Below are 23889 nucleotides of genomic sequence, written 5' to 3' on the forward strand. Positions count from 1 at the left end.
GTGACATGCTCTGAGCTGGAGACTTGGAGTTTATTAGGTAGCTACTTACATGCATTCCACATTGATTTAAACTCTGCCACCAAATTCAAGTTTGAGCACTTGTTGCTAGAACTGACAAGAAGTTCAGTGGATCAAAACGTTTGCAATGCAAATTAGTGTCACAGTATCCCCAAATGTGGATGTATATATTGAAGTATGACAAAAGAACAAGTGTGCTTCTTGAGTTTCACTTTACCGAAATAAGTGGACCCTCAAAGCTGACAATATGTTTCTAAGCACACTAACAAAATGGCGTTTTGGCCTATCAGTGTACTTATCGTTTGTTACCTTAACATAGAACATGTGTCAGGTGTCCCGAAACAGATGCTCACATTTGAAACCGTGTATTTTGATCTTTGAATCGCTTCCAATGTAATGTAAGTGAAGTTGGTTGGTATCAGTTTTCTCTCATGCCAGTTGCCCACTGATGATCAATTATTCACGGCAGTCCAATGAGATTCAGTGTTCCAGGGTGTTGAGGAAAGAAGTGTCATTTTATCTTAAACTGCACTTTTGTCAAACCCATTCAACCCTGCAGTGACTATAAAGTGAATATTAAACTTTATAACTCTAAATCTGAATGTCCAATTAGGCAAGACACAATTTTATGTGCCTCTCTCCTTGTGGCTGTATTATACTCTCGTTATAGCATTTCGTATATGATGCTTTTGTTGTTTAATGATAAAAAACAAAAAAAAACAATAGCCAACCTCAAGTGTCCATCCACCTCTTTGGGTCAGACCTTGTCTGTTGCTATCGGCAGGTTTACATGAAAAAGGTGACGCAGTGCAAGATGTTTATTGGTTGATTGATTGAAGCCCTGAAGACTGACTACATCATGTTAATGAAAGGACTCCTCTTTCCTCCCGCCTCCCCTTGCTTGCTCCCTTTTTTTTCTTAGCAGAAGGCTGTCATTTTCTCTCTCCCACTCAATACTCTCAATTCACCCTCTCTCTCCCCATCAAGCCTTCTTACAGGCTGCACAAGGAGAAACCCTATTTAAAAATGAAATGTGGTTGAGGTAATGGACTCTCCTCTCAATACACATTAGAACCTGGCTGCAGACATCACTCTTCTCACATTTCTTCCTTCTGCTGCCAGTCCATCTGTCTGTGTGTCTCCTCGGTTCCTGTACAGGCTCCGGCAGGACATACACGCACATTTTGTTTGGTTTTATGTTGCTTTAATTTTGTCACTAGAACTTGGTCTGACCTAGTTCTGCTGAGTAAGCTCACTGGAGCGTTGGGAATAAAATGAACCCATTGCCATAAAAAAAGCATACGCAGGCGCACATGGAGATGGAGATGGAGTGCAGTTGCATGCTGTAAGCACAGAGCTGGGCCTTCTTTTTTTAAGAATCCACATAATTATTTTGGGTGCAGTCAGTGTGTGTGCGTGTGTGTGTGGGGTTACCATAATGTATGCGTGTTTGTATGTTTTTGAATGTCTGTGTATGTCACTGTGTGGGCGTGCTTTGCTCATGAGACTGACTCCCCTGCCAAAAGAGCAGCAAAGCTCAGCAACAGCTTCTGACAGCCCCTGTCAGAAACACAGAGATGAGAGTTGTGTGTGTGTGTGCGTGTGTGTGAGAGGGTGAGTGTATTTACATTTGAGCATAGGCTGTATGCCTCATCACAAATATGACCTTACTTACAAGCACACACAGTTTTTTGCATTGCAAATGATCAGATACCTAAACAGAGATATGATTATGAATTAATTATGCAAATTGCAATTTGTAAATGCCCATGCCCACGTACACACACACACACACACTTGTTTCAGCGCGTAAGTGTGTCATCTCATGTCTGAGCTTGTTTTGATGTTGGCTTTTAGGCATGCCTTCAAAGAGATCACATGCTTCATCAGCTAACTTGGTCACTGGAGACCCTCCCCCTCATACGCTCACATAAATGCTCGAAGCCGAGCATTGGCCTGGCGTTCCTATCAGCATCATGATGTGACGGGTCAGCACAAGACTGAGAGATGGGTTGTTTCAGAAAGATAAACACAAGTAAGACTTGGCTGAAACAACCGTGACAGAGATAGACAAATAAGTGCAGAAAAGTGACAGGCCCGTGGTGAATATCACAGCTTGACACAGCTACATCCATCTATAATTCATGACCTCGAAACCAAGGGGCCACAGACGTTATGCAGATAAACGTGTATGATCTGAATTCAAGATGAATTCAAAATGCACAAAGATTTAAAGTGTGCCTGCTGGATATATATAGACATTTTGTAGAAGAAAGTGAACATGTAATCTCTATTAAATTATTTGGAGGAGGAGGTGGGAATGCATTCCATATTTGGTTGTCTTTGTTATACTGACTTCCTGTGGCCAAAGAATATATGTGCAGCTGGCGATGACATCACCTTCTTTTAGCATTAAAGCCACAAATAGATGAAGGCACTGTGGAGAAATTACATTTTGTTTTGTGCTGTCTTAATCTTCTTAAGCTTTTCATTTCCTCAGATGAGACACGTGGTGTGCTTGTGTGTGTCTATGCACATGTAATGTAATGTATATGGTGTTGAGCGAGAGACAACAGACAACTTGAAATGTCTTCTTGGCACAAGATAACAAGTACACTGAAGACAGACATAACCTTTGCTCAGTGTCTTTTTATTTGCTTAGAAAAATGTTTTAACCGTCTGAGTCATTAAGGAAAGGTTTATTCAATCCAATCATGACACATGACATTTAACATGACTGTTTACTATTTCTGGTTCTCATGGTGCTGAACTGTCTTTGTTTTGAGGGCAGCAGAGGTGCAACATACTGTAAGTGCTGCAAAAACCATGCTAATGTTAGAGCACAGGCGCACACGCACAGAATGACAAGGCCTAGTGACTCAGACCCCTGCAGTTGTAGGCCAAATGTCAACAGCAATAGGACTGAAATCTGAACTAACAGACATGGCTTGGAGGATTTGATTCTTGAGATAGTTTCAACATGGTGGAGTGACCTAGCCTGACCTGCAATCGTGCTGTAGCCAAAATAAATCCAAACTGGCTTAGTGATAATGCACATTGATAGCAGTAATAACTTCCTCAACTGTCTTCTTTCTGTAGTCTGAAATCGGCTTTGGGAAACTTGAGACCTACATCAAACTGGACAAACTAGGGGAGGTAAGATCAATTAAGATCACAACATCAGGGAATGTGACACTGAGTGCATAAAACTGTTTAAATGATTCCGTTTGCTTTACTTCACAATGTGATTACACGCTTTCTATCTCTGCAGGGGACTTATGCTACAGTGTTTAAGGGGCGAAGCAAGTTAACAGACAACTTAGTAGCTCTGAAAGAGATCCGACTGGAGCATGAGGAGGGTGCACCCTGCACAGCTATTCGAGAAGGTAATGAACTGATCATGTTATTTGGAAGTAAACATGTCACAGGTCAACACAGGACCATGTTGTCTGTTTGTAAGGTTTTGACAGTGCTGGGACCTTCGGTACTTGTTAATCTGTATGGCCTGGTGCCTCCCAGAGCTCTTACTGAACAATGAGCTGTGAGAGTTCTCCTAACAGGTTGTGTTTGACTGACAGTCTCTGAAATGTCTCCCTCTTCTAGTGTCTCTACTGAAAGACTTGAAGCACGCCAATATTGTCACTCTCCATGACATTATCCACACTGACAAGTGCCTGACACTCGTGTTTGAGTACCTGGTGAGTGTCTGCACTGTGCAAGTTTGTATGTTCATTGTGTGTCTCTAGAGAGCATTTTTATACTACTAATACTTTGTTTGTTTGTTTGCAGGAAAAAGATCTGAAGCAGTACATGGATGACTGTGGGAGCATCATGAGTGTTCACAATGTCAAGGTAATACATGTGTTCAGTACTGAGGAGAAATCTGGTTACAGCTTCCTTAGAATGTCATAAATGTTGCAGTAAATGACTTGCTTACTTAATGCTTAATGTTAATGTAATGATGAGTATGTACCATACTACCTCTCCTCTCCTCTCCTCTCCTCTCCAGATATTCCTATTCCAGCTGTTACGAGGTCTGGCATACTGCCACAGAAGGAAGGTTCTTCACAGAGACCTCAAACCCCAGAACCTGCTCATCAATGAAAAAGGGGAGCTCAAACTGGCAGACTTCGGTACATAACTCACCATATAAAAAAGCTAATTTTGGTGAAAGTGTTTTGGCTTTACATATTGTTGTATTTCCTGCAATAATACCTCTAATTTTAATTGCAAATAGCATGCAAGAACCAATTCACCATCATTGCACAGATGATAAAATTATGTACTTTCTTCAGATACAATTGTATTACAATTAGATGGTATTTTACAGAGATTTCTGATCTCTGAAAGCCCCATTAGTGCCCCCTAACGCTTATACTGCTCCCTAGCCTCATCAGGACAACATAGTTTAAGGTGACTAACCACCCAACACTGCCCTCCTTAGGTAATAATTTCAACCAACCATGCTGTTGTAGATACTTAGTGTAATTCCTATTTGTAAATTACTAATTACTTCTGTGTTTGTCAGATAAAACCGAATCACGTAGTCCTCTGACAAAACATTTCGATAGAATGTACAGTTTGTTGTGATTAATATTCTAATAATAAAGTAGGAAATAAATAAGTCTGAAGTTTCATTGTATGTATGATGAGTCCTGGGCTCTTGCAAGAAAAGAAGTAAAATTTTTTTATGTAAGTTAATATCACTTTTGGTTTTTGAATTAAGGTTTGGCACGAGCCAAGTCTGTTCCTACAAAGACCTACTCCAATGAAGTAGTGACATTATGGTACCGACCTCCAGATGTGCTTCTGGGCTCTACTGAGTACTCTACACCCATTGATATGTGGTGAGTAAACACACATCCACAGCAAATACACTCAATTTCAGTGAGAATCATAAAACTACCTCTGTCTGTCTGTGTCCTTATGTCTTTACGACTATGATTTGTGTCTTTGTCTTAAGTACTTCTGTCTACTCCCTAAGCAAACAGTGAGTTAGGAGGAAATTAGAGGATTCTATTGCGTCCCAAAACACATTTCATTTTTGATGTACTTAGAACCAAAAGTTTGAGATAGTTTATCATATTTTAGTGTCATTAAATGAGAAACATTTTACACTATTGTTGTTGTTCAGCACTTGAGCACCTAATTTATGATGTGGAACTTATTAAAGAGTATACTTTTGCAGAGATTCCCTGTATATTCATTCGAATATTTTCTTCAGCCCGCATTTAACTACAGTGGTCATGTCATTTGAGTCATTTGTCTGTAATAATGTCATCTATAAATTAGTGTGTTAGTGTAAAAAGTCATAACCTACTGAGGTGTTACATGTGCTGTTTTGTCCAGGGGTGTTGGCTGCATCTTTTATGAAATGATCACTGGCAGACCTCTCTTCCCTGGATCGACTGTGGAGGATGAGCTTCACCTCATATTCCGCATCCTTGGTAAGACAAAATTCAAGTGGAATTTGGATGAGCATTTGCTTGTGTTGTGTGCTTTGTATGTGTGGACACTCGGCTGATCCTTTTTAACATGTCTTATCTCTATCATTCACAGGTACCCCTACAGAAGAGACTTGGCCTGGTATCACCACCAGTGAAGAGTTTAAGACGTACAATTTCCCCCGATACCAAGCAGAGCCTCTCGTCAACCATGCACCCAGGTGTGTAGTTATGGCTGTAGGTGCAGGTGTCTGTATGGAGTAAAAGATAGACTCATAACAGGCTCTGCTTGCTGTAATAATTCCTGTTCATACTGACCGTTAAAAAGATCCCTTCCGAATGCACTTTGATTTTGTCCCCCGTCGCTTACAACAAAATTGATTAGGGAATGGATCTCTTAATGGCAAGTATGAAAAAAGGAGGAATGATTACAGCAAGGAAAACTTGTTGCAGTGGTCACATGGTCACCTGACAAGGGACTGCAATATGTTAGATGTAACACGATCAGGATTGATTATTAGTAGTCAAGCATTTCCGCCTCTGTTGAAGTGGCAGGAACACTACACTGCTCCATATGGCTGACCTAAGCATTTGACCACACTGACTCAGTTGTCTTTTCATATCTTTCTCACTTTGTTTCTTGCTTTTCTTGCTTGTGTGACACAGGATAGACAGTGATGGTCATGACTTGCTCTCAATGCTTCTACAGGTAAAAGGCATTGTTTATAATGAGGAATACTTTTGATATGTGTACACCTGATGCATAAAATGATTTAATTAACATTGCTGTCTTTATATCACCTCTTTGTCTCTGCGTGACTGTAGTTTGAGGCCAAGAAACGGGTATCAGCTGAGGATGCTCTCAGACAATCGTATTTCAGAAGCCTTGGGGAGCAGGTTCAAACACTGGCAGACAGTAAGCACATAGCGTCTGGCATGTTGAAAATACAGATGTAGTGAACAAACACTGTTTCATCAACCCTCTGTTGTTTCAGCTGCATCCATCTTCTCCGTAAAAGGCATTCAGCTCCAGAAAGATCCAGGGAAGAGGTCCTCGGTCTACCCAGAATCAAGTGAGTCCTCCGAGATGGAAAAATAGAGGGGAAAAAGCTAAACAAATAGGAATTCTCAGTGGAAATATAGAGAATAGGTCTTGCTCCCTGTCCTCTTCCTCTTCTCGCTTGTTTTCTGTGTCTATCTCTTCACTTTGTGTCGTTCTCATGTCACTGTGTGATCATACATGTCACACACAGTTTCCCTATCGGCAGGTTTGTGCTTCCATTACACACAGACTCCCAACTCGCAGTATTTACAATAGCTACTGCAGAACACTTTAAAGATGGTATTTTAAAAAAACAAAAACAAATATTGATATATGTGTGTATCAGTTACTGTTGTGCTCTGTGAAGGTGGAACAGGAGATGCTTATTGTTTTGCTAAGCTAATGAGGTAGCAAGAGCTACTAAGACTGAAATATTTCAACATTTGATAGAGCCATGAAATGTTATACACACATTCATCATTCATAGACAATAAATCATGACTTTGATGATCATCGGACAATTATCAACATTCCTTAAAGTTACAAGATTTAAACTTAGATGCAACCATTGCAATGTAAATGTGAATTTATATATAAATACAACAATTAGATGCTGATCAGACATCACAGATAACTGATAACCAAAATAAGTAGTACGCCTGAGCTGAGGAATCTTTCCTTTGTTTTACCTGTGCATACCTGATGTACCAGTGTTTCTCTGTCTACCCCAGCCTCAGTCTTTGTGTGTCTCTTTTCTGTCTGCTTCCGCCTCCTCTCTATCTCTATCATGTTGTTGATAAACTGTCCCTTCTCTTTCTTGGTGCCCATGCTCTCTCTTCTTTCGCAATGTTCATCTTTTCCTTAATCTTTTCTACCTCCCTTGTGTGCCCCACTCCAATTCCTCCATAACACCTCGACCTTCCCAACCTCCTCCCCCTAACCCTAAAAAGCGATGGCCCATAAGCTAGGCTCTGCACCCTCGCAGTACTTCCAGAGAGAAGCAGCCAATCCCAGGGCTCAGAGTCACAATCTCTCCTCCACTTCCACTGGCTGAGTGGCCCCTACCGTTCTGGTAAATACGGTCTCTTTCATTCTGTCTGTCTTCTAGCCAGTTCCTCTCTTTCTGTTTGGTTATCGCCTGGCCTCTTTTCCTGTCTACCCATTTGCACTTTATTATAATGCCACTTTATGTGTCGCTCTCCCAGCTGCTGATCTGGACTAAATCCTGCTACATTTCACATCCGACCTTGCATTCCCTGAACCAAAACAACATATTATTTGTTACTTGTTTACACACACATATTTTCAGACTTTGTTTTTTTTTCTTTCTCTCTCTGTCTCTCTCTCTCTCTCTCTTTTTTTCTCCCTGTCCCTCTGTTTTTGCCCCTGCTGGCCTTCACTCACATTTCCAGCCATGCACTCACATGCATCATATCAGCTTTCACTTACCTAATCCTCTTTTTCTCAAAGTGAGCCACTCCCAGTGTTTATTTCAGGAATGAAAGGGGAAACGATATATTCATATAGGAAAAGAATGTGATCAGAGAACGGGGAATTGAGTCATTTGATTCTTTTCATTTGCAGTCCTGTTTAGGTTTCTTCAACGTGAGATGTAGCCTTTTTGTTGAGTCTGTAAGTGAGGGGTTGGTTTAGTGTGTGTGTGTTTGGTTGGTTGTGTGTTATAAATGCATTTGCTATCAGCATGGATATGGTGTTTGTTTTACTGCAGTGTGTTACAGTTAATGGTAAGTATGATTTAGCTTCAGCAACATGAGATTACACACAATCTTACAGTTTAAAGAATTATATGATCCAATTATTTAAGTCTTGGCACTGCTGTTACTTTATATGGCCAAAAGTATCTGTCCACATACTTTTATGATTTTTTTCTGGGGCTTATAGATAACAGTCTGGGGAAAGCCCTTTCCAATTTCAACATGGCAACAATCCATAAACACATGTTTTTTTTATAGTTTAGTGTGCCTAGCCTGCACACAGCTCTGGGACCCTTATTTATCAAACTTCCCAGAATTACACCTAATTATGCACTGATGCTCAAGTAAAACGTTTTTCACCGATTGATCACATCAGAGAGGAAGACTCTGTTCTTATTAATAATAATATATAGTAATCTTTATATACTGTAAAGGTGTAACTAAATCATCTTTCATTAACTCCACTCATGTTTCCACCTATGACAACAAATAAATATATAATATAATATTAATGAACTAGAACAAAACTTCAGCTTTAGCTAACATATTATGTGATGTTTTGTTCAGTCATTCCAAAATACATGAGACACATGAGCCAGATGTTATTGCCAAAAATCAGTACCAGTGCTCACTTGGTAGCTGATTGCAGAAAATCCCTAAAACCAGGTTTCAGTAAAAGCCTCCCCAGAAGAGTGCAGGCTGTTATAGCAGCTTAATAATGAGCTGTGATTTTGAAACAAGATGTTCAGCAATCATATAGAGTATGTTTGTAATATATGTAGTTGATCGACAGAAGATAACCCAACAAGTCTTTTAATAATCTATAAATCTCTTATGTCATTTTTTAAGATAAATGTCGAATGGTTGATGGCTCCAGGTTATCAAATGTGCTATACTAAATTAAATATAAGTATATTTCATAATTTTCTGATGTTTCATAGGCCGAATGGGGATTAATTAAGAAGTTGCTACATTAACTGCCACTAAATGTATATAATTGTTGCAGCCCTGTGTGAGTGTGTACCAGTGCTTTTGGCCTTATAGTGTATATTTTGTGTTGCTGGCATGCAGTGAAATTTGGGGATGTGTGGTGGTGTGAGGTTGCGTGCCTAAATGAAATCCAAACCTTTTTTCACATCCTCCCTCTTCTCTCTCCCTCTTTCTCTCTCCCTCTCTCCCTCTCTTACAGCCCAGGGGAAGAGCAGGAGGCAGAGTGTGTTGTTTTAGTGCTGGCGGGGGCGCTGAGATGAGGAGGACAGTGACACGTGGAGCTGTCCTGTCAGACATACATTCACTGACCCTGCCACACTCACACTGAAGGAGCCGACACACACCCTGCCACATGTACACACACACACATATATGCACACACACACACACACATACAGCAACATAGACACAAAACCACACAGAATTAAGGCTGAAGATATCCTACGTAACTTTACAAAAAAGAAAAAAAAAAGACTCAGCTCAACCCTAAAGACAGAAAAAAAAATAAAATGAGAAGTGCTAGAAGAAAAGTGGGAGAGTACAAGATTCTCCTTGCTGCTACTACCGCTGCTGTCCAGAAGAGGGCAGTGTTTAAGGCGTGGGCTGACTCGGTCTTTGAACTGAACTTGCTGTATCAGTGAGCTGTGAGGAAGAAGAAGAAGCGGACAGTGGATTTGTAGGCAAATGAAGAGGGAGGAAACATGTCACTTTCTCGAAATGCTTTCCTTTTTTTTTTTTTTTTTTTTGGGTTCCGACTATTGTTGTACATAAAAGAGACTGAGCTGTAGAACTCTGCTTTTTTCATAACACGCCTCAGCCTGAATCCAAACTCTGAATATTGCACCTCAACCCTAAAACCCTCGCCTAACCTCTTGGCCCTTTATTACATGATCTTCAAAACAACACACAATCTCTGCATAAAGAGACTGAGCTGTAGAACTCTGCTTTTTTCATAACACGCCTCAGCCTGAATCCAAACTCTGAATATTGCACCTCAACCCTAAAACCCTCGCCTAACCTCTTGGCCCTTTATTACATGATCTTCAAAACAACACACAATCTCTCTCTCTCTCTCTCTCTCTCTCTCTCTCTCTCTCTCTCCCTTGCTCTCATGACTCTCCGTATCTCTCTTACACAAACACGAACACACCGATTGCTCACTTGAAATTTAAGAGTGTGTAGATCAATGGAGTTTACAGAGATAAACTTTAGCACCTTATCATCCAATAGAGGTCAGGGTGGCTGTCATTACCTCATCAGTCACTCAAGCAGAGTAGGATGTAAAGTACTTTCTAGATAGTAAAATGAAACAAACCAAAAAAAAAAGAAGAAATGACTCACTAACCATAGGACAGATATATTTACTTTTACACACAGAATTGGATACACTACAATTAAAAACACTCACAAACCAGTAGTAGACAATAATTACATTTGTCACGTGCTCACATGCTGTAAAGAACACTACGCTGCAAGACGCTCCTGTTTCAGTACAAAGAAGGGCAACCTGTAAGGACAGAGAGCTAAAGGAAGTGTACAAATCCTCACCTGCTTATTCTTAGACACCCCTTTCCTCTTTTGCCTTGACTCAGAAGTTGTCTTGATTTGTTTTGTCATGTACAGGTGTTGATATTGAAATGTTCTCTTTGCACCTGATTTTTTTACCTCTTTAGATCATGAGTAGAATATTCAACAACCCCAAACCTCTCCTGCCCAAACTCCACATGCATTTATTTTTACTCCTTTTTTTTTTTTCTTCAATATGTATATACGATCATACTTTTTATTTGTCAGAAGCAATGATAATTCCAGGATGCTGTTCTCAGTCTTTACTGTGTTCCCACTGGAACAGTGTGGCTACCGGCTGGGGACGTGTTGCACATTCCTTGAGCTCAGGACTTATTGCTAGTGTTGTTTTGTGGATGCTGTGAGGTACAGCTGGCTTTGTATGTCTCTCCAGTAGAGCAGAGTACGTCGAAACATGGCCCGAAACTCTTTGCAATGCTGGTTCAAACTGTATGTGAAGAAAATAGAAGAAGAAGTAGAAGAAGAACCATTTCTCAGCATCAATCTGTCAGTCTTCTGTATCATTCATTCTCTATTCATTTGACCATAATATTGCTGTCCAGTGGACTACCTTACCCATGTCTTTTCTTGTCATCTCTCCAAGCATGTTTGTGTATTAAACATAGCTGTTTTCAGTTGGTGAATGAAATAGCTGCTGCTGGAATAGGAATAGCTCCAGTTGGTTTAAATCTTGCATGGGACATGACCTTATTTACACCAAACACTACATTAACATGTAATGGGATCTTCAGTGTGTCTGGAGACCTTAAATAAGATGAAGACAACACTATATTCAGCAACAAAAGTGATGTGCTGCCAGCATTGGGACCAGGTAGTTTGTATGTCAAATCTGACTCAACTTCAAGTTGTACAGTACAGTTAGAAATGGTATGTAGTCAGTGTAACTGGGCACTAACATTTAGCAGGACTTGAAGCACTCAGACACACAGTTGTTTCCTGCTGTTTTTGTTACTGCCAGAAACAACAGGACCAAAGTCAATCCTCCAAGTATCTGGTGTTCAAGCACACAACCGTTACACACACCAATGAGTTGACGTTGTCAACATGTACTGTATCTACGAGATGGCCTGTGAGTGTAGATTGGAGCTTTCTGTTCCTCAGGCACTGACCTGTGGTCACTTTTGCATCATTTTTTTCTGAAATGGTTTCAGAAAAGGTGAAGTGATCCCACATCTGCGCCTGTCAGAAGGACTACTTATTTACCCAGAGTGTGACAGTATGTAGCATGTACATAGATGATCCCTCACTCTGTATATACAAAAGTGTACAGGTTTGATACAGCTATTCACACTCTGGCTTTTTTTTTCTTTTTGTTGCTTTTCTTTAATAAAAGTCATAGCAATATTTCTGTAATCAATAAAAAAAGCCAAGGTAATAGGATGAGTATGATTGCATTTGTGTTTATTTAGAGAGGCAGAAGTGACTGTGAATGATCAAACTGTGAGACTTGACTAAACTGATAACAGGTTTTTTTTCTTGCTGTTTAACATGCTGGATCCAAAAGGCTGGAGTGAAGTATCATGTTGCAAATGAGTATAACACACTGATTATTGTGATTTTTATCAATGAAAGCCATAAAGGTCATATTTAGGTGAGAAAGGTCTGTTTGTGTGCGAGGGGTGTTTGAGCACAGACCTTACAAAGCAAAGCGGATGTGTACACCTAATAAAAACCCAACAAAAAAAACCCCAACATGTAATTATGTTGTTTTTTTTCTGATCATAAATCCTTTGGAAATATGTTGCTGTCTAGTATGATAGATTATACGATCAACTACATTTACATACTATCACACTATTTTGGCAGTTTAAAGTCCATGTAAAGTAAGAATAAATATGTGTTCTGAATTTGTCAGACCAAAGAAGAAAGTGTTATTAACCACACAGCTAAATTTGAATGATTAAAAATATCGACAACTTTATAAAATTAGGTGTCAAAATCGGGTCAAAAATTAGCAGTATTCTCAGCTCCAGGACTGTGGAGGCATGTCCACTGAATGAATCATTCAATGAATCACTATCCATGACAGAGAACAAGACAAAAGAGTTGTTGATTGGGAATGAGAGAGTTGGCTAATGTTTGGAAGAAGATCTGATGATGTGGTGCTGCCACAGAAGTGAGGCTGTGAGGATTCATGTAGCTTTTTATTCTTTTACAGATTCTTTAGGTGAGATTTTTTGGTTCTTGTTGAGAGACGCAATTGTGGTCTCGCCCTCAGATATTTGTGGATCTGAGGCCCACGGGTTCCATCCACACAGGACAGTGGAAATGGCATATCCTCGAAACTGGAAACACACATACAGCACACACGGTTGATACAGGGAAATAATAATCATTTCTCTTTTGCAGATGTTAATATAAAAGTGCATGATGGAGGATTACCTGTCTGTTCATAAAAATATATATGATAGGGTTGTAGACGGTGCTGCTTTTAGCCAAGTAAACGGGTATGGTAGTGACAATGGGGTCAATATAAAGACTGGAGTCCATGATGACAGCAAGGGCCATAGCAGCATATGGCAGCCAGGTCACTAAGAAGGCCAACACCATCACTACTACCATACGTGCCACCTGGACCTCCACACGATTTGTGCTGCCAGCTTCAGACACCTGCAGCTTGGTCACCTAGGATATCAAAATGCAAGCAGAAAGACCATATTACAATAATGGTCCAGGCAACTAAGTGTAATATTTTCATTATTAAGTGAACTTGGCTGCCCAGTATTCACATTGCTCACCTGGCGGAGGGTCCACAAGAGTCGTGAGTAAGACATGATAATGAGAGAGAAGGGCACAGCAAAGCAAAATAAAAAGTATATGATGATGTAAGACATGTTCCCGACATCCCGGTTGTACCAGTTAGGGGCACAGGAGGTCTTGACCCCCTCCAGATCAAAACTTCCCCAGCCAAACAGAGGTGGAGTGTTCCACACAAACGACCACACCCAGGACAACAGCACTCCAGCAACTGCATGTCTGAGGATGGCAGGGATGGTGTGTCACATTCTGGAGGAGCGATTAAGTTTTGCACTTTTGACATCAAGTGAAATGTTGACGGATAGTTACTACTGTACCTGGTCTGGAACTGGACAGCACCCATGGGATAGCACACCACGATGCAGCGTTCAACAGAAATGACTCCTATTGTACACAGACTTGCTATACCTAACAGAAGAGAAGGAATATGTTCAAATGAAACTATTACTACTATGATATGCTAATTCAGTTGTGAAAAGTAACTAAATACACTTAAAAAGAGAGAGTATTTTCTATTGTATTCCATTTATTACTTCTCCTTAATACATTTCAGAGTTAGATATTGTACTGTTAACTCGTGATAGTTACTCACAATAGTTAGAATTTAATATAAAACACCAATGATAAGCTTGTAGAATACAACACACACATTAAAGGTTAAACCACTGGTTCCTGACCTTTGTGGCTTGTCGTGCCCTACTTAAAAGCTAAACTTTTCAGATAGTCTCATTTAAATCACTTTATCACCACAAAAATTAATGTTTAATCAAATATTTAAAAAAAAACTAAAACAAATAATACAAATTTCTGTCACAGTTTTTTTTTTCTCTTTTCTTCTTAAAGTCTATTAAAGATTTTCCAACCACCCAGATATATCTCCTTTATTTAGGCCAGACTCATAAGTTGGACCCACTGGACTAAACTATCAAAATGTTAAAACTAGCTGCAAAGTGCTACATGTGCACTGATGGATCAGCACTAATAATTTAACATACAATAAACCACTGTTCCTGCAGAATGAGTGCTTTTACATTTTGCTGATAATACTTTTACTTAAGTATTATTTCAAAAACATAACTTTTTCCACCACTGTGCAAGTTGTGTGTAACATTGTAACATGTAAACTTATTTTCTGGATTAAAAATGTCATGGCTATGAATCAACTTACCAAAAAAGGATACTGCAAAGCCCTCTAACACGCAGCCCACACGTCCCAGGCTGAAGTATCCCATGGCACTGGTTACTGTGGTGGGCAGACCTCCAAATACAGCACAGCCCAGGTCACATATGGCAAGGTTAACCAGGGCATAGCTGAGGGGTTGTCTAAGCTGTCTGTGTCTTATTGTCACCACAATCACCAGGACATTGAAGATGATCCCCAACACGGAGAAGACACCCATGATCACAGCCAGTATTGTGTAGCCAGTTCGAGACAGGAGCTCTGTGTCAACTGAGCTGTGAGGTGGTGAGGAGTTTCGATGTAGGACAAGGTGCTCCATTTTGTATGACTAAAGGTTTTCTGTCAGTGATCAATGCACAACCTTTGATTAAAACAAAGCCAGTCCAAAATATCCACAGGCAAATAAAAAACACAGTGTCGGAAACATAAAATCTTGCTTAATCAAAAATCCCCAAATAATCTAACAATATCAACAACCAAGAGTCTTTTTCTACAGATGCTGCATGTTTGCTCTGGCTCTGGTCGAGCAGCAGAGAAGAGAGCGAGATGGGACCCTCTTAATAAGCCCAACAAGAGGAGAGACTATGAGATCCAATTCTTGTAAACTAAATCCGTAGATCCGGATCGGGAAGACCATAATTCTGTCTAATATCCTTTAAGACTGCACTTTCTATAATTGCTGGGTTTGCAGCTGCTTCTAAATAATGAAGCAGGGATTCAGTAACAAAATTAGCTTTTTAGGTTCAGAGTTAATTAAATGTGTCTGTGCTGGTTAAAAATATGAAAGGAAACCACACATGTTTGCATGTAAGCAGCATGGCTTGCACAAGCCCTGGAATAGCTGACATGTCAGCCAAACAAACAAAATGAAGTAACTACAGATAGATACTGTTTGAATCAGTCCTCAGTGAGGACTTCAATTAACTGTTCCCTGCAAAAAACAAAACAAAACTAATACATATGACACGGGTGTGAGCAAATTAAATGTTAACATCGCACTGAGTTTGTAAGAGCTCATCAAGAGTTAATAGATCATTCGCTAATGCTTTATAGATCAGCACTGAATGCTGGGGGACCAGGTTCTAAGAAATTTCTTCATCTCTCTTTTTTAGCTCTTTAATATATCAGGAGAGACTTCTCATGAATTTCATCTGGGAAAAATCTGTGCACCAAAATCTATTTAATATTGATCTAATAAAAAATATAACTGCAGACTTGATGGCTGTGTGTGAAACCCACAGATCTTTACACAATTACTAACATCAACAAATAGCCGAGAAAGGGTAAAAATCTTCCAGTGATTTTCACAACCTGGCAACCCCAGAAAGTTTATAAGAAAAACAACGAGCGGTCATGTATTCACACATTTTATGTATTTATACCTATGTTTTCTTGTGATAATGAGTTTGTTTTATTTGTTTTCTTGAGATAATGACACAATTCATTTGATCCTCTGATACTGCTACATTCAATGATGTTTTCTGCAATTATATAATATACTACTGTCCTTTTGATTCCTCTAAATCTCTATTATTTATGTGTTATCCTGGTGCAGTGTGTAAGGTGTGAGTGGCAGGTACAAGTGGAGTGAATGTGTTTGTATGGCGAAGAACAGAGCAGGTTAGTGGTAGAGGTTTGGTTGTAAAGAAATGTACAGTGTGTTGCCATACTTAATTAAATAAAAGGCTACTGTGTCTCAGACTCTGGAGTTCCAAGTGTCATTTCACAGCTATGGAAAGTGAAAGGGGGTTAACCCTGAATCTGGCAGCAAAGCAGGAAAGGTTAACACCAGGTTAACAAAGTCTCATTATCAGACTGTGAGAAAAATATTAGTTAGTTAGTTATTTCAAGATAATAACTCAAGAACTTTTATTTTTTTATCACAAGGAAAAACAGAGGAAGTGAAATGGATGAATGCATGACCGCTTGGGGCTTCCGTACAACTCACTACTTTCATTTTAGTTACTTTTTTCAAAACATTTAAATTTTGGAGGCAAATTAAAAATTTTATTTTATTAGAACTTTGTTTCATAAACAAACACAAACATACAAATCATTACAAAAGCATTTTCACATGTATATTCTACACCAGGGTGAGAAAGAGCTTACCCTAGTATATTTATCACAAATATTAACCGCTTTAATTGCTTTTAAATTGTTTCCATTAAATTGAAAATTTTATGGAAACAATGTACTGCCTGAGCTCACTGTGAAAGGCAACAAAAGATGGTTTTCTTCGAGAAAATGTAAATTTATGAATTTGAAATTTCGCCATCAGTATGATGAGATTGATAATAAATGTTTCGTTTAATTTTAAGTCAAAGAGCCCAAATAGTACATCCCTCCAAAACAACTTAAAATCTTAGCAATAAAGTTACAGATATCATCCACAGACTTTTAGTTGATCTTTTGGTGCAGCAGAGAGGACAGCATGAGGTCATGTCAGGTCTCCTCCGAGCCAGCAGAGGGCGCAGCTGCAGCTGCGGCTCTAACTCGCGTTAAAGCAGCTGCAGTTTGATCCCCGGCGGTAAACATGGCGGCCTCCGTGAGGAGAGCAGCCCACGACATAGAGACGCGAAAGCGGACAGATGATGTGCTTCTGTCGGAGGGGATCGACTTCAACTCCCTGCTGCTGTCTCAGCCCGTGCTCGAGGGACTGTCAGCCGCAGGCTTTCAGAAACCCTCCCCGATCCAGCTCAAGGCGATCCCGCTAGGCCGCTGCGGACTTGGTGGGTTCATAAAAAACTGTGTGTACATGTGACACAGGAGGGTGATGATTTATTTATTAATTTATTAATTTATTTATTCAGCAGCAGGAGCGTCTCTGCTGACTGCATCTGCAGCAAGTTCAAGCTCAGGGTTGTTTCTTATTGCACGTGTGTGCCTCACTGTGTATACTAATAGATAAAGTTGGATGAATTGCATAGTTACAGGTCGCTTCACTGACTCTTCTACACTAAGCTGATCCTTCATTTCTCTGTTTGATTGCAGATTAATGTGAAAATCATCACGATATTAACTGACTGATTTGGTGTGCGGCTGGAACTAATGGTTACTTTTTACTATAGATTAATCTGCCCAAATATTTTCTTGATTAATCAATTAATTTTGTCTGTAAAGTATAAAAATAATAATCTGCCACAAAACAAAGTTAAGTCTTCAAATGTCTTCTTTTTGTTTTTACATCCAGTAGTTCAAGACCTCCACTCTGACAAAGAAAAAAGCATCAAATCTTCACGTTTCAGAAACTGGATGCAGAAAATATTGACTGACTGACTGACTGATGAACCAATACAATGTTGAAGCTTGAATTTGATGATGTGTTGTGCTTCACTTTTCCTAGAGAGTTTCATAATCAGTTTCTCATTGTTTTATTTTCTGGTTACAGCTCATAAGATGGTGAGACGGTGAAGTGAATATCGTCGGATGAATTACAGTGATTAGACAGAAAGTGACAGTTAATGAATTTTGTCCTCAGTCTAATGATTTGCAGATGAAATTGACAAGAAATAGCCATGTTGTACTCAGCTAAACCAAGACCGGAGTGTATTAAGGCAGAGACAAGACCAAGATCAGACAGTATATAGCCTACTTAAGTAGTTAATTATTCGCTAAAACTCTTTATTTATGCACGGACTCTACGTTGAGTCATCTCTTCAAGCATTACCTTGCAGGATTTACAAACTGCTGTGTTTTCTTTTGGATGATGTTTTGCAGACGGACTCTTTTATTACAGAAGATTTTGCTGATGTCTCCTCCCAGACATTTAACAAATGAATGCACAGACAATTGAGTGATATCCTCGCAGTTGTCTTGACCTGTCTGGAGCTAAATCCCAGAGTCCTTTTGTCCAAGACAAGACTGAATACTAGAACACTGTTGTTGGACAATACTGATACAGAGCAAATTGTTCTCCTTCAATATGAATTTATGTGTTTAGAGACATATCATATAACTTAATTTTGCCAATTGTGAACTGTTAAATGAATTGCCAACTATTTTGGTGATCTTTAGCTGCAGCCTTAGAAAAAAGCCTCACACAGAAGATGTAGTTACTTTCCACTTGCAGGTTGTTGTAGTGAAAGCGCTGTCACTCTGCAGCTGTGAGGCAGAGAGTGTTTCATCACGGCGTACTTGAAGTAAACACCTGTGATTGGTTTAGACAGTTTTTAACTGTGGATAGGATGATGATGAGTCCCATGATTTGGTGCAGCAGATTAGGCACTCTAGCTGTGGAGTGTCAATATTACACCCAATCAAGCTTAATTAACTGTGGAAGTCAAAATTATGGCCTTGATTATTCAGACAAATTGTGCATTGTCCATCTACTGTTTCAGATTTGATTGTGCAAGCTAAGTCTGGAACGGGGAAGACGTGCGTGTTCTGCACCATCGCCCTTGACTCTCTGGTCCTGGAGAATCCTGCAACTCAGGTGAGTGGATTGAACTCCAGTGGAGGTGATGATCGAGTGATGAGTGGAACATGGAGAAGTTTGTTTTTTTGTGCATGATGTACTGAAAAAAGCGAAGCAGTTATCAGTCTTTAGGCATCTCCTAATAAATAGGAATGAAAACAAAGTATTCAGAAGGAAAACTTAACTTTATTTTGAAATGTATACCACTCTGCTCAATTCGACCAACAACAGATGGTCACCAGAAGTAATCACTTTGGTTTTGGGTTTTTTTTTAAATCTGAGATTAAGCTGCTCAGTGTGAAAAGTGGAGGACAATTCCTAATAAAGCAGAGGTACATGTGGTGTTGATGAACCAGCTGCATTGTAGTGCACTTTAATCTTATTAGCTGTGGGGTCTTACTACTTACCCAACACCTGTCTATCTGCTCCCAATCAAATGTAAGTGGTTATTGACCTTTAACTTCTAGACAAACAGAGTTTTTTCCCCCCTCATGCAGGTTCTTGTCCTGGCTCCTACACGTGAGATAGCAGTGCAGATCCACTCAGTAGTCATGGCCATAGGCTGTGCCATGGAGGGCCTCGAGTGCCATGTTTTCATCGGCGGCCGGCCCGTTAGTCAGGACAAACTCCATCTGAAGAAGTGCCATGTAGCTGTCGGCTCACCTGGTAAGAGACTAATGGTGGCGTTACCTGTTTATGTACGCGTTGTGCCATTATTTGTGTTTTTGTAACTATGCTGAAACTACACACACAGGTCGTATCAAGCAGCTTATCGAGCTGGGCATGTTGTCCACCGCCAGCATCAGACTGTTTGTTCTGGATGAGGCAGACAAGCTGCTGGAGGAGGGCAGCTTCCAGGAACAGATCAAGTAAGATGATAGAGTTAGATGATATGACAGCTGGCTGCGATCTTTCCCAGTCACAGTACTTTAGCCTTAAGACCATCAAAACAAAACTGTTCATATGAAATATCATGAATTCTGTGCTTATTTACAAAAAAACACACCCATCTTCTTCTGTTCTGTCTCTGCAGCTGGATCTTTTCCTCGCTGCCTGTGAACAAACAGATGCTCGCACTCTCAGCCACCTACCCAGAATCCCTTGCTCAGCACCTTACCCGCTACATGAGAGAGCCCACATTTGTCAGACTCAATCCCAGTGACATGGGCCTTAAAGGTAAGAACCTGGGAACAGAAACCTAATTTAAATGGTTCAAACTTTCATATCAGGCAAATTACCTGACCCACCAGCTATGTCTAGTTCATGTATCTAAACAGTGTCGGTTATTAACTGCTGTCCTGGCTAACGGAGGGGATGGGGATTTAAGGTTAAGCACAAAATGTTATTTATTCTTGAGGGTGTGAGATGATTGACGGGAAGCAACGAATAATATAAGGCTTGTTCTGACAGAATTACAAATTCACTGCTGTCAAGAGTTTTGTGTTTGCTTTGAAGCTTGTAAGTGACAAAACTAATGGCGAGAAATGACATATGTACATATCCTACCTATATCACCATCATTAGTACAACACTGTTGTTATGCCCTTGAGTTATGCTTGAATTTATATTCTCTCGTTTATGTTGTGCGCCCTCTGTCAGGCCTGAAGCAGTATTACAAGCTGGTGCAGTCCCATCCTTTAGCTCACAGGGTGTTCGAGGAGAAGGTGCAGCATTTGCTGGAGCTTTTCAGTAAAATCCCGTTCAACCAGGCCCTTGTGTTTTCCAACCTACATACAAGGTGATGCGTAGTTTAATGTTATGTGCTAGTCTTTCTGAATATTTTTTTTAATTTGATAATTTATGATGACACTTCTTCTGGATTCCTTCCACAGGGCTCAGCACCTGGCAGACATCCTGTCCTCCAAAGGCTTACCTGCTGTTTGCATCTCAGGTGAGAGGGGACTGTTGGAAAAATCATTGGTTTTTGTCTCTAGTAATTAAATCAGAATGTGTAATAGTGGTAATTTTGATAATTAATAATTAGTATTAAAAAAAAAACACTGTTACATTTGTTACATTATCTTAATGTATGGTTTTGTGCAGTTTTAGAATAAGCTACTTTTGGGTTTTTTTTACTGTTGGCATCAGGTAGCTTATTCTCTGCCATCATTTTGTCTCAGACATAGCGATTAAATGATAATCTTGACACATTAATTGTTGTGATTTAGGCCATTTTTCCCTCTTTTTGCGAGTTGTTTTCATTCGATGTGATCTAATGTGACTGTGTGTGATGACCTTTTACAGGCGGTCTGAGTCAGGATCAGAGACTGGAGGCGATGTCTAAACTGAAGCAGTACCAATGCAGGGTGCTCATTTCAACAGACTTGGTGAGGCTGCTCGCCCATCCTCTCTGTGCTGCTTTTCCATATGTCACCTGTCATTATATATCTGTGTTAAGTCTTATAGTGAGTTTCTGATTATCTGGTTGTTTTCTCTCCGCCCTTTCCTTCCTGTCAAGACTGCCAGAGGTATTGATGCTGACAAAGTGAACTTGGTGATAAATCTCGACGTGCCACAGGACTGGGAGACGTATATGCACCGAATTGGAAGGGCAGGACGCTTTGGTTAGTTTCCAATACTGTTTGGTTAGAGCAGAAACAAGCACACTAACTTAACTCAAAGAAAACAAAACTTTTAAATGCAATTTTTGCTTCCAGATATTTTGCTGCATTATTTCATTCTTATTCTGAAGACATGTTTCAAAGATAGCAAGATAGATTTTTTTTTTTTTTGCCAGTCTTATACGAATAGATGATGATGATGATGTTCAGTGTTGCAGCTCATGGTGTATTATTAGTTTCAACCGTTATGTTGCTCTGAATTAGTCTTGACGTGAGCATTTCCCGGCTCTTCCTGACTGCACTAAGCACCATTTTGGAGATTATCTCGAGCCTCTGGAGTATTAGCCTGGTTTGACCCACCTAGCAAGGTCAATGGGTTCCTAATCGTCTGCATTTAATTACAATTATCTTGACTCATCTTGTGTGTTGTCTCGGAAACAGTAAGTAATTCAATCTTAGCTTGCACACATACAGTGTATGTGAGTGAGTGTGTGTGTGTGCACACCTGCCATCCCTGGATGCACAACTCACACGCCCTCCTCTTATCCTTTCCTGTTATTTGAATGGGTTCTCATCAGGATTACATTTTATTTGTAGGCACTCGGGGGCTGGCTGTGACCTACTGTTGCCATGGTGAGGAGGAGAACAAGATGATGGCAATCGCTCAAAAGTGCTCCCTGAGCTTGTCCGTGTTGCCATGTGAGTTAGATGTATTAACTTTATTCTCTGTTGAACGTTAAATTTAATGCTTTGTTTAAATGTGAAAAAAGTGGCACTAAGGTCTTGTCTGTGTTTTTAGCCGTCATAGAGCCTGGGTTGATGGACGAGCCCTGCGACTGGGATGTCTGCACTGAGGCTTCCACTCCTGCACTCCTATCCCAGCTCTCCTCCAAGACAGAGAAGAAGAGGCGTGCTAAGTCAGTCCCGAATCAAGCTCCAGAGTACAAGAGTCAAATAAAGCAAGAGAAAACCCATCCAGAACCCAGGCAGGGAGCACACCATGAAGGGAATCAGAGAAAAGTGTCTCATGCAAAGGCTGCTCGTCCACCGAGTCCCCCACAGGCGGCGCCCACTCGGAAAGAGTTACAAGACGCCCTGCCAAAGATCCCTCCTCTCAGCTCGTTCAAGAGTTGTAGGTCGAGGTTTATGACCTTTGAGGAGGCTGAGAGGGACTTCCAGAGTTTTATTACCACAGGGTTGGGGAGATCAGTGGAGATCATCAGGGAGTTCAGAGGTCGAGAGGACGATGGCACAGATGAGCAGAACTGGCAAAAAGAGTCTGTCACACTTTATGACGACGGAGCTCAGACTTTAAAACAACGTGGGAAACGAATGAAATCTGACATTTCACGTCCAAGGTCAAGTTCTTCAAGCTCACAATCTGACAAGGACCGCGGTGAATACAGAGCAGTCACGAAGCCTCAGACTGAGGCTAGACAAACACAAACTGTGTCGAGACGAAAGGCAGAGACCATCAATTTCAAAGCTTGTACTCCTTCTGCACCTCAGATATATCCCCAGACACCACGTGCATCAAATGGGGGAGCTTTGTCTCAGCCCAAGAACTATGAATCTGTACCGGTTGTTAAATCGAGCAGGGAACTCAATCAGACGACTCCAGCACAGACTGGCAGAAATGAATCAAGAGAGATTACAGAAAAGATTGGGAAACGGAGCGGAAAGATTTCAAAGGCGACGAACAGAGAGCAAAAAGGGAGGGAAAGAGATGAAGAAGAACACGGCGACGATGATGACGAAGAGGAGGAGTATGAAGGAGAGGAGGAGTGGAGTGCTGAAACCTACTGGAGAGCCAGCTACAGAGCCTGGAATGATTACTATGCCTCCATGTCTCCTTTTAAAGAGCATGGTTATCAAAACTACTACAGTGTAGCCCACAACTGGATGGCAGCTTATCGCATGAACGCCGTCTACATGGAAGAACTGCTAAAACACTGAACTCCGTACTGTTAATCGGGATGTCCAATCATGCCACTTGTGTCTGGACTTTGGTATAAACGTCTGCACTTCTGGTCTAACAAATCGCACTTAAATGTTTCGAGTGTGTAGTTGCAATGAACTCATAATTGACTGTGTGTAGTAGTTACTTTTCTAATAAAGTACCAGTGTAAAGCATCTATTTCAGAGCTCTTTCCTGTTACGCGCTACACACTTGCACGATTT

The 23889-nt window shown here is 40.4% G+C and overlaps 3 protein-coding genes across 9 annotated transcripts in view; 2 read left to right on the top strand and 1 right to left on the bottom strand.

Moving 5' to 3' along the window:
* Positions 1 to 10038, top strand: part of LOC104931656 (cyclin-dependent kinase 17) — a 53166-nt gene extending 43128 nt beyond the window's left edge. For 5 of the 7 annotated variants that reach the window (XM_027288458.1, XM_027288461.1, XM_027288460.1 and 2 more), the window contains 13 exons: positions 3118 to 3174; positions 3290 to 3404; positions 3622 to 3716; positions 3808 to 3870; positions 4028 to 4151; positions 4745 to 4865; positions 5368 to 5465; positions 5578 to 5683; positions 6129 to 6171; positions 6288 to 6378; positions 6458 to 6535; positions 7455 to 7576; positions 9409 to 10038. In XM_027288458.1, coding sequence (XP_027144259.1) covers positions 3118 to 3174; positions 3290 to 3404; positions 3622 to 3716; positions 3808 to 3870; positions 4028 to 4151; positions 4745 to 4865; positions 5368 to 5465; positions 5578 to 5683; positions 6129 to 6171; positions 6288 to 6378; positions 6458 to 6535; positions 7455 to 7558 — 1095 coding nt within the window. In that variant the 3' untranslated portion in view covers positions 7559 to 7576; positions 9409 to 10038. The remainder of the gene's footprint in view (positions 1 to 3117; positions 3175 to 3289; positions 3405 to 3621; positions 3717 to 3807; positions 3871 to 4027; positions 4152 to 4744; positions 4866 to 5367; positions 5466 to 5577; positions 5684 to 6128; positions 6172 to 6287; positions 6379 to 6457; positions 6536 to 7454; positions 7577 to 9408) is intronic. The other 2 variants (XM_027288459.1, XM_027288462.1) reach the window with 1 other exon arrangement.
* A 2834-nt stretch (positions 10039 to 12872) lies between these two features.
* parapinopsina (parapinopsin a) lies at positions 12873 to 15052 on the bottom strand. Its single transcript, XM_010748567.3, has 5 exons — positions 14722 to 15052; positions 13871 to 13961; positions 13535 to 13772; positions 13179 to 13421; positions 12873 to 13081 (listed from the first exon to the last, which is right to left on the bottom strand). The coding sequence occupies exons 1-5, from the start codon at positions 15050 to 15052 to the stop codon at positions 12941 to 12943; spliced, it is 1044 nt and encodes a 347-aa protein (XP_010746869.2). The 3' UTR covers positions 12873 to 12940.
* Positions 15053 to 17213: 2161 nt separating this feature from the next.
* ddx20 (DEAD (Asp-Glu-Ala-Asp) box polypeptide 20) lies at positions 17214 to 23843 on the top strand. The gene is made up of 11 exons (XM_010746734.3): positions 17214 to 17462; positions 19071 to 19165; positions 19645 to 19813; positions 19902 to 20016; positions 20181 to 20323; positions 20747 to 20885; positions 20980 to 21038; positions 21392 to 21474; positions 21606 to 21711; positions 22306 to 22407; positions 22508 to 23843. Exons 1-11 carry the CDS (start codon positions 17267 to 17269, stop codon positions 23662 to 23664), a joined length of 2364 nt encoding a protein of 787 aa, XP_010745036.3. The 5' UTR covers positions 17214 to 17266; the 3' UTR covers positions 23665 to 23843.
* The last annotated feature ends 46 nt before the right edge of the window (positions 23844 to 23889 follow it).

The sequence above is a fragment of the Larimichthys crocea genome, chromosome XV (genome assembly GCF_000972845.2).
Source record: "Larimichthys crocea isolate SSNF chromosome XV, L_crocea_2.0, whole genome shotgun sequence".
Taxonomy (NCBI): domain Eukaryota; kingdom Metazoa; phylum Chordata; class Actinopteri; family Sciaenidae; genus Larimichthys; species Larimichthys crocea.

Bases quoted from the DNA above. Each gene is read 5' to 3' on its own strand.
- parapinopsina (XM_010748567.3), bottom strand. From the start codon at position 15,052: ATGGAGCACCTTGTCCTACATCGAAACTCCTCACCACCTCACAGCTCA. The intron at 13,773-13,870 runs GTACAGTAGTAA...TGCCATCCTCAG, and splicing joins GCTGTCCAGTTCCAGACCAG to ACATGCAGTTGCTGGAGTGC. The intron at 13,422-13,534 runs GTGAGCAATGTG...TTGATATCCTAG, and splicing joins TCTTGTGGACCCTCCGCCAG to GTGACCAAGCTGCAGGTGTC.
- ddx20 (XM_010746734.3), top strand. From the start codon at position 17,267: ATGGCGGCCTCCGTGAGGAGAGCAGCCCACGACATAGAGACGCGAAAG. The intron at 17,463-19,070 runs GTGGGTTCATAA...CTACTGTTTCAG, and splicing joins GCTAGGCCGCTGCGGACTTG to ATTTGATTGTGCAAGCTAAG. The intron at 22,408-22,507 runs GTGAGTTAGATG...CTGTGTTTTTAG, and splicing joins GAGCTTGTCCGTGTTGCCAT to CCGTCATAGAGCCTGGGTTG.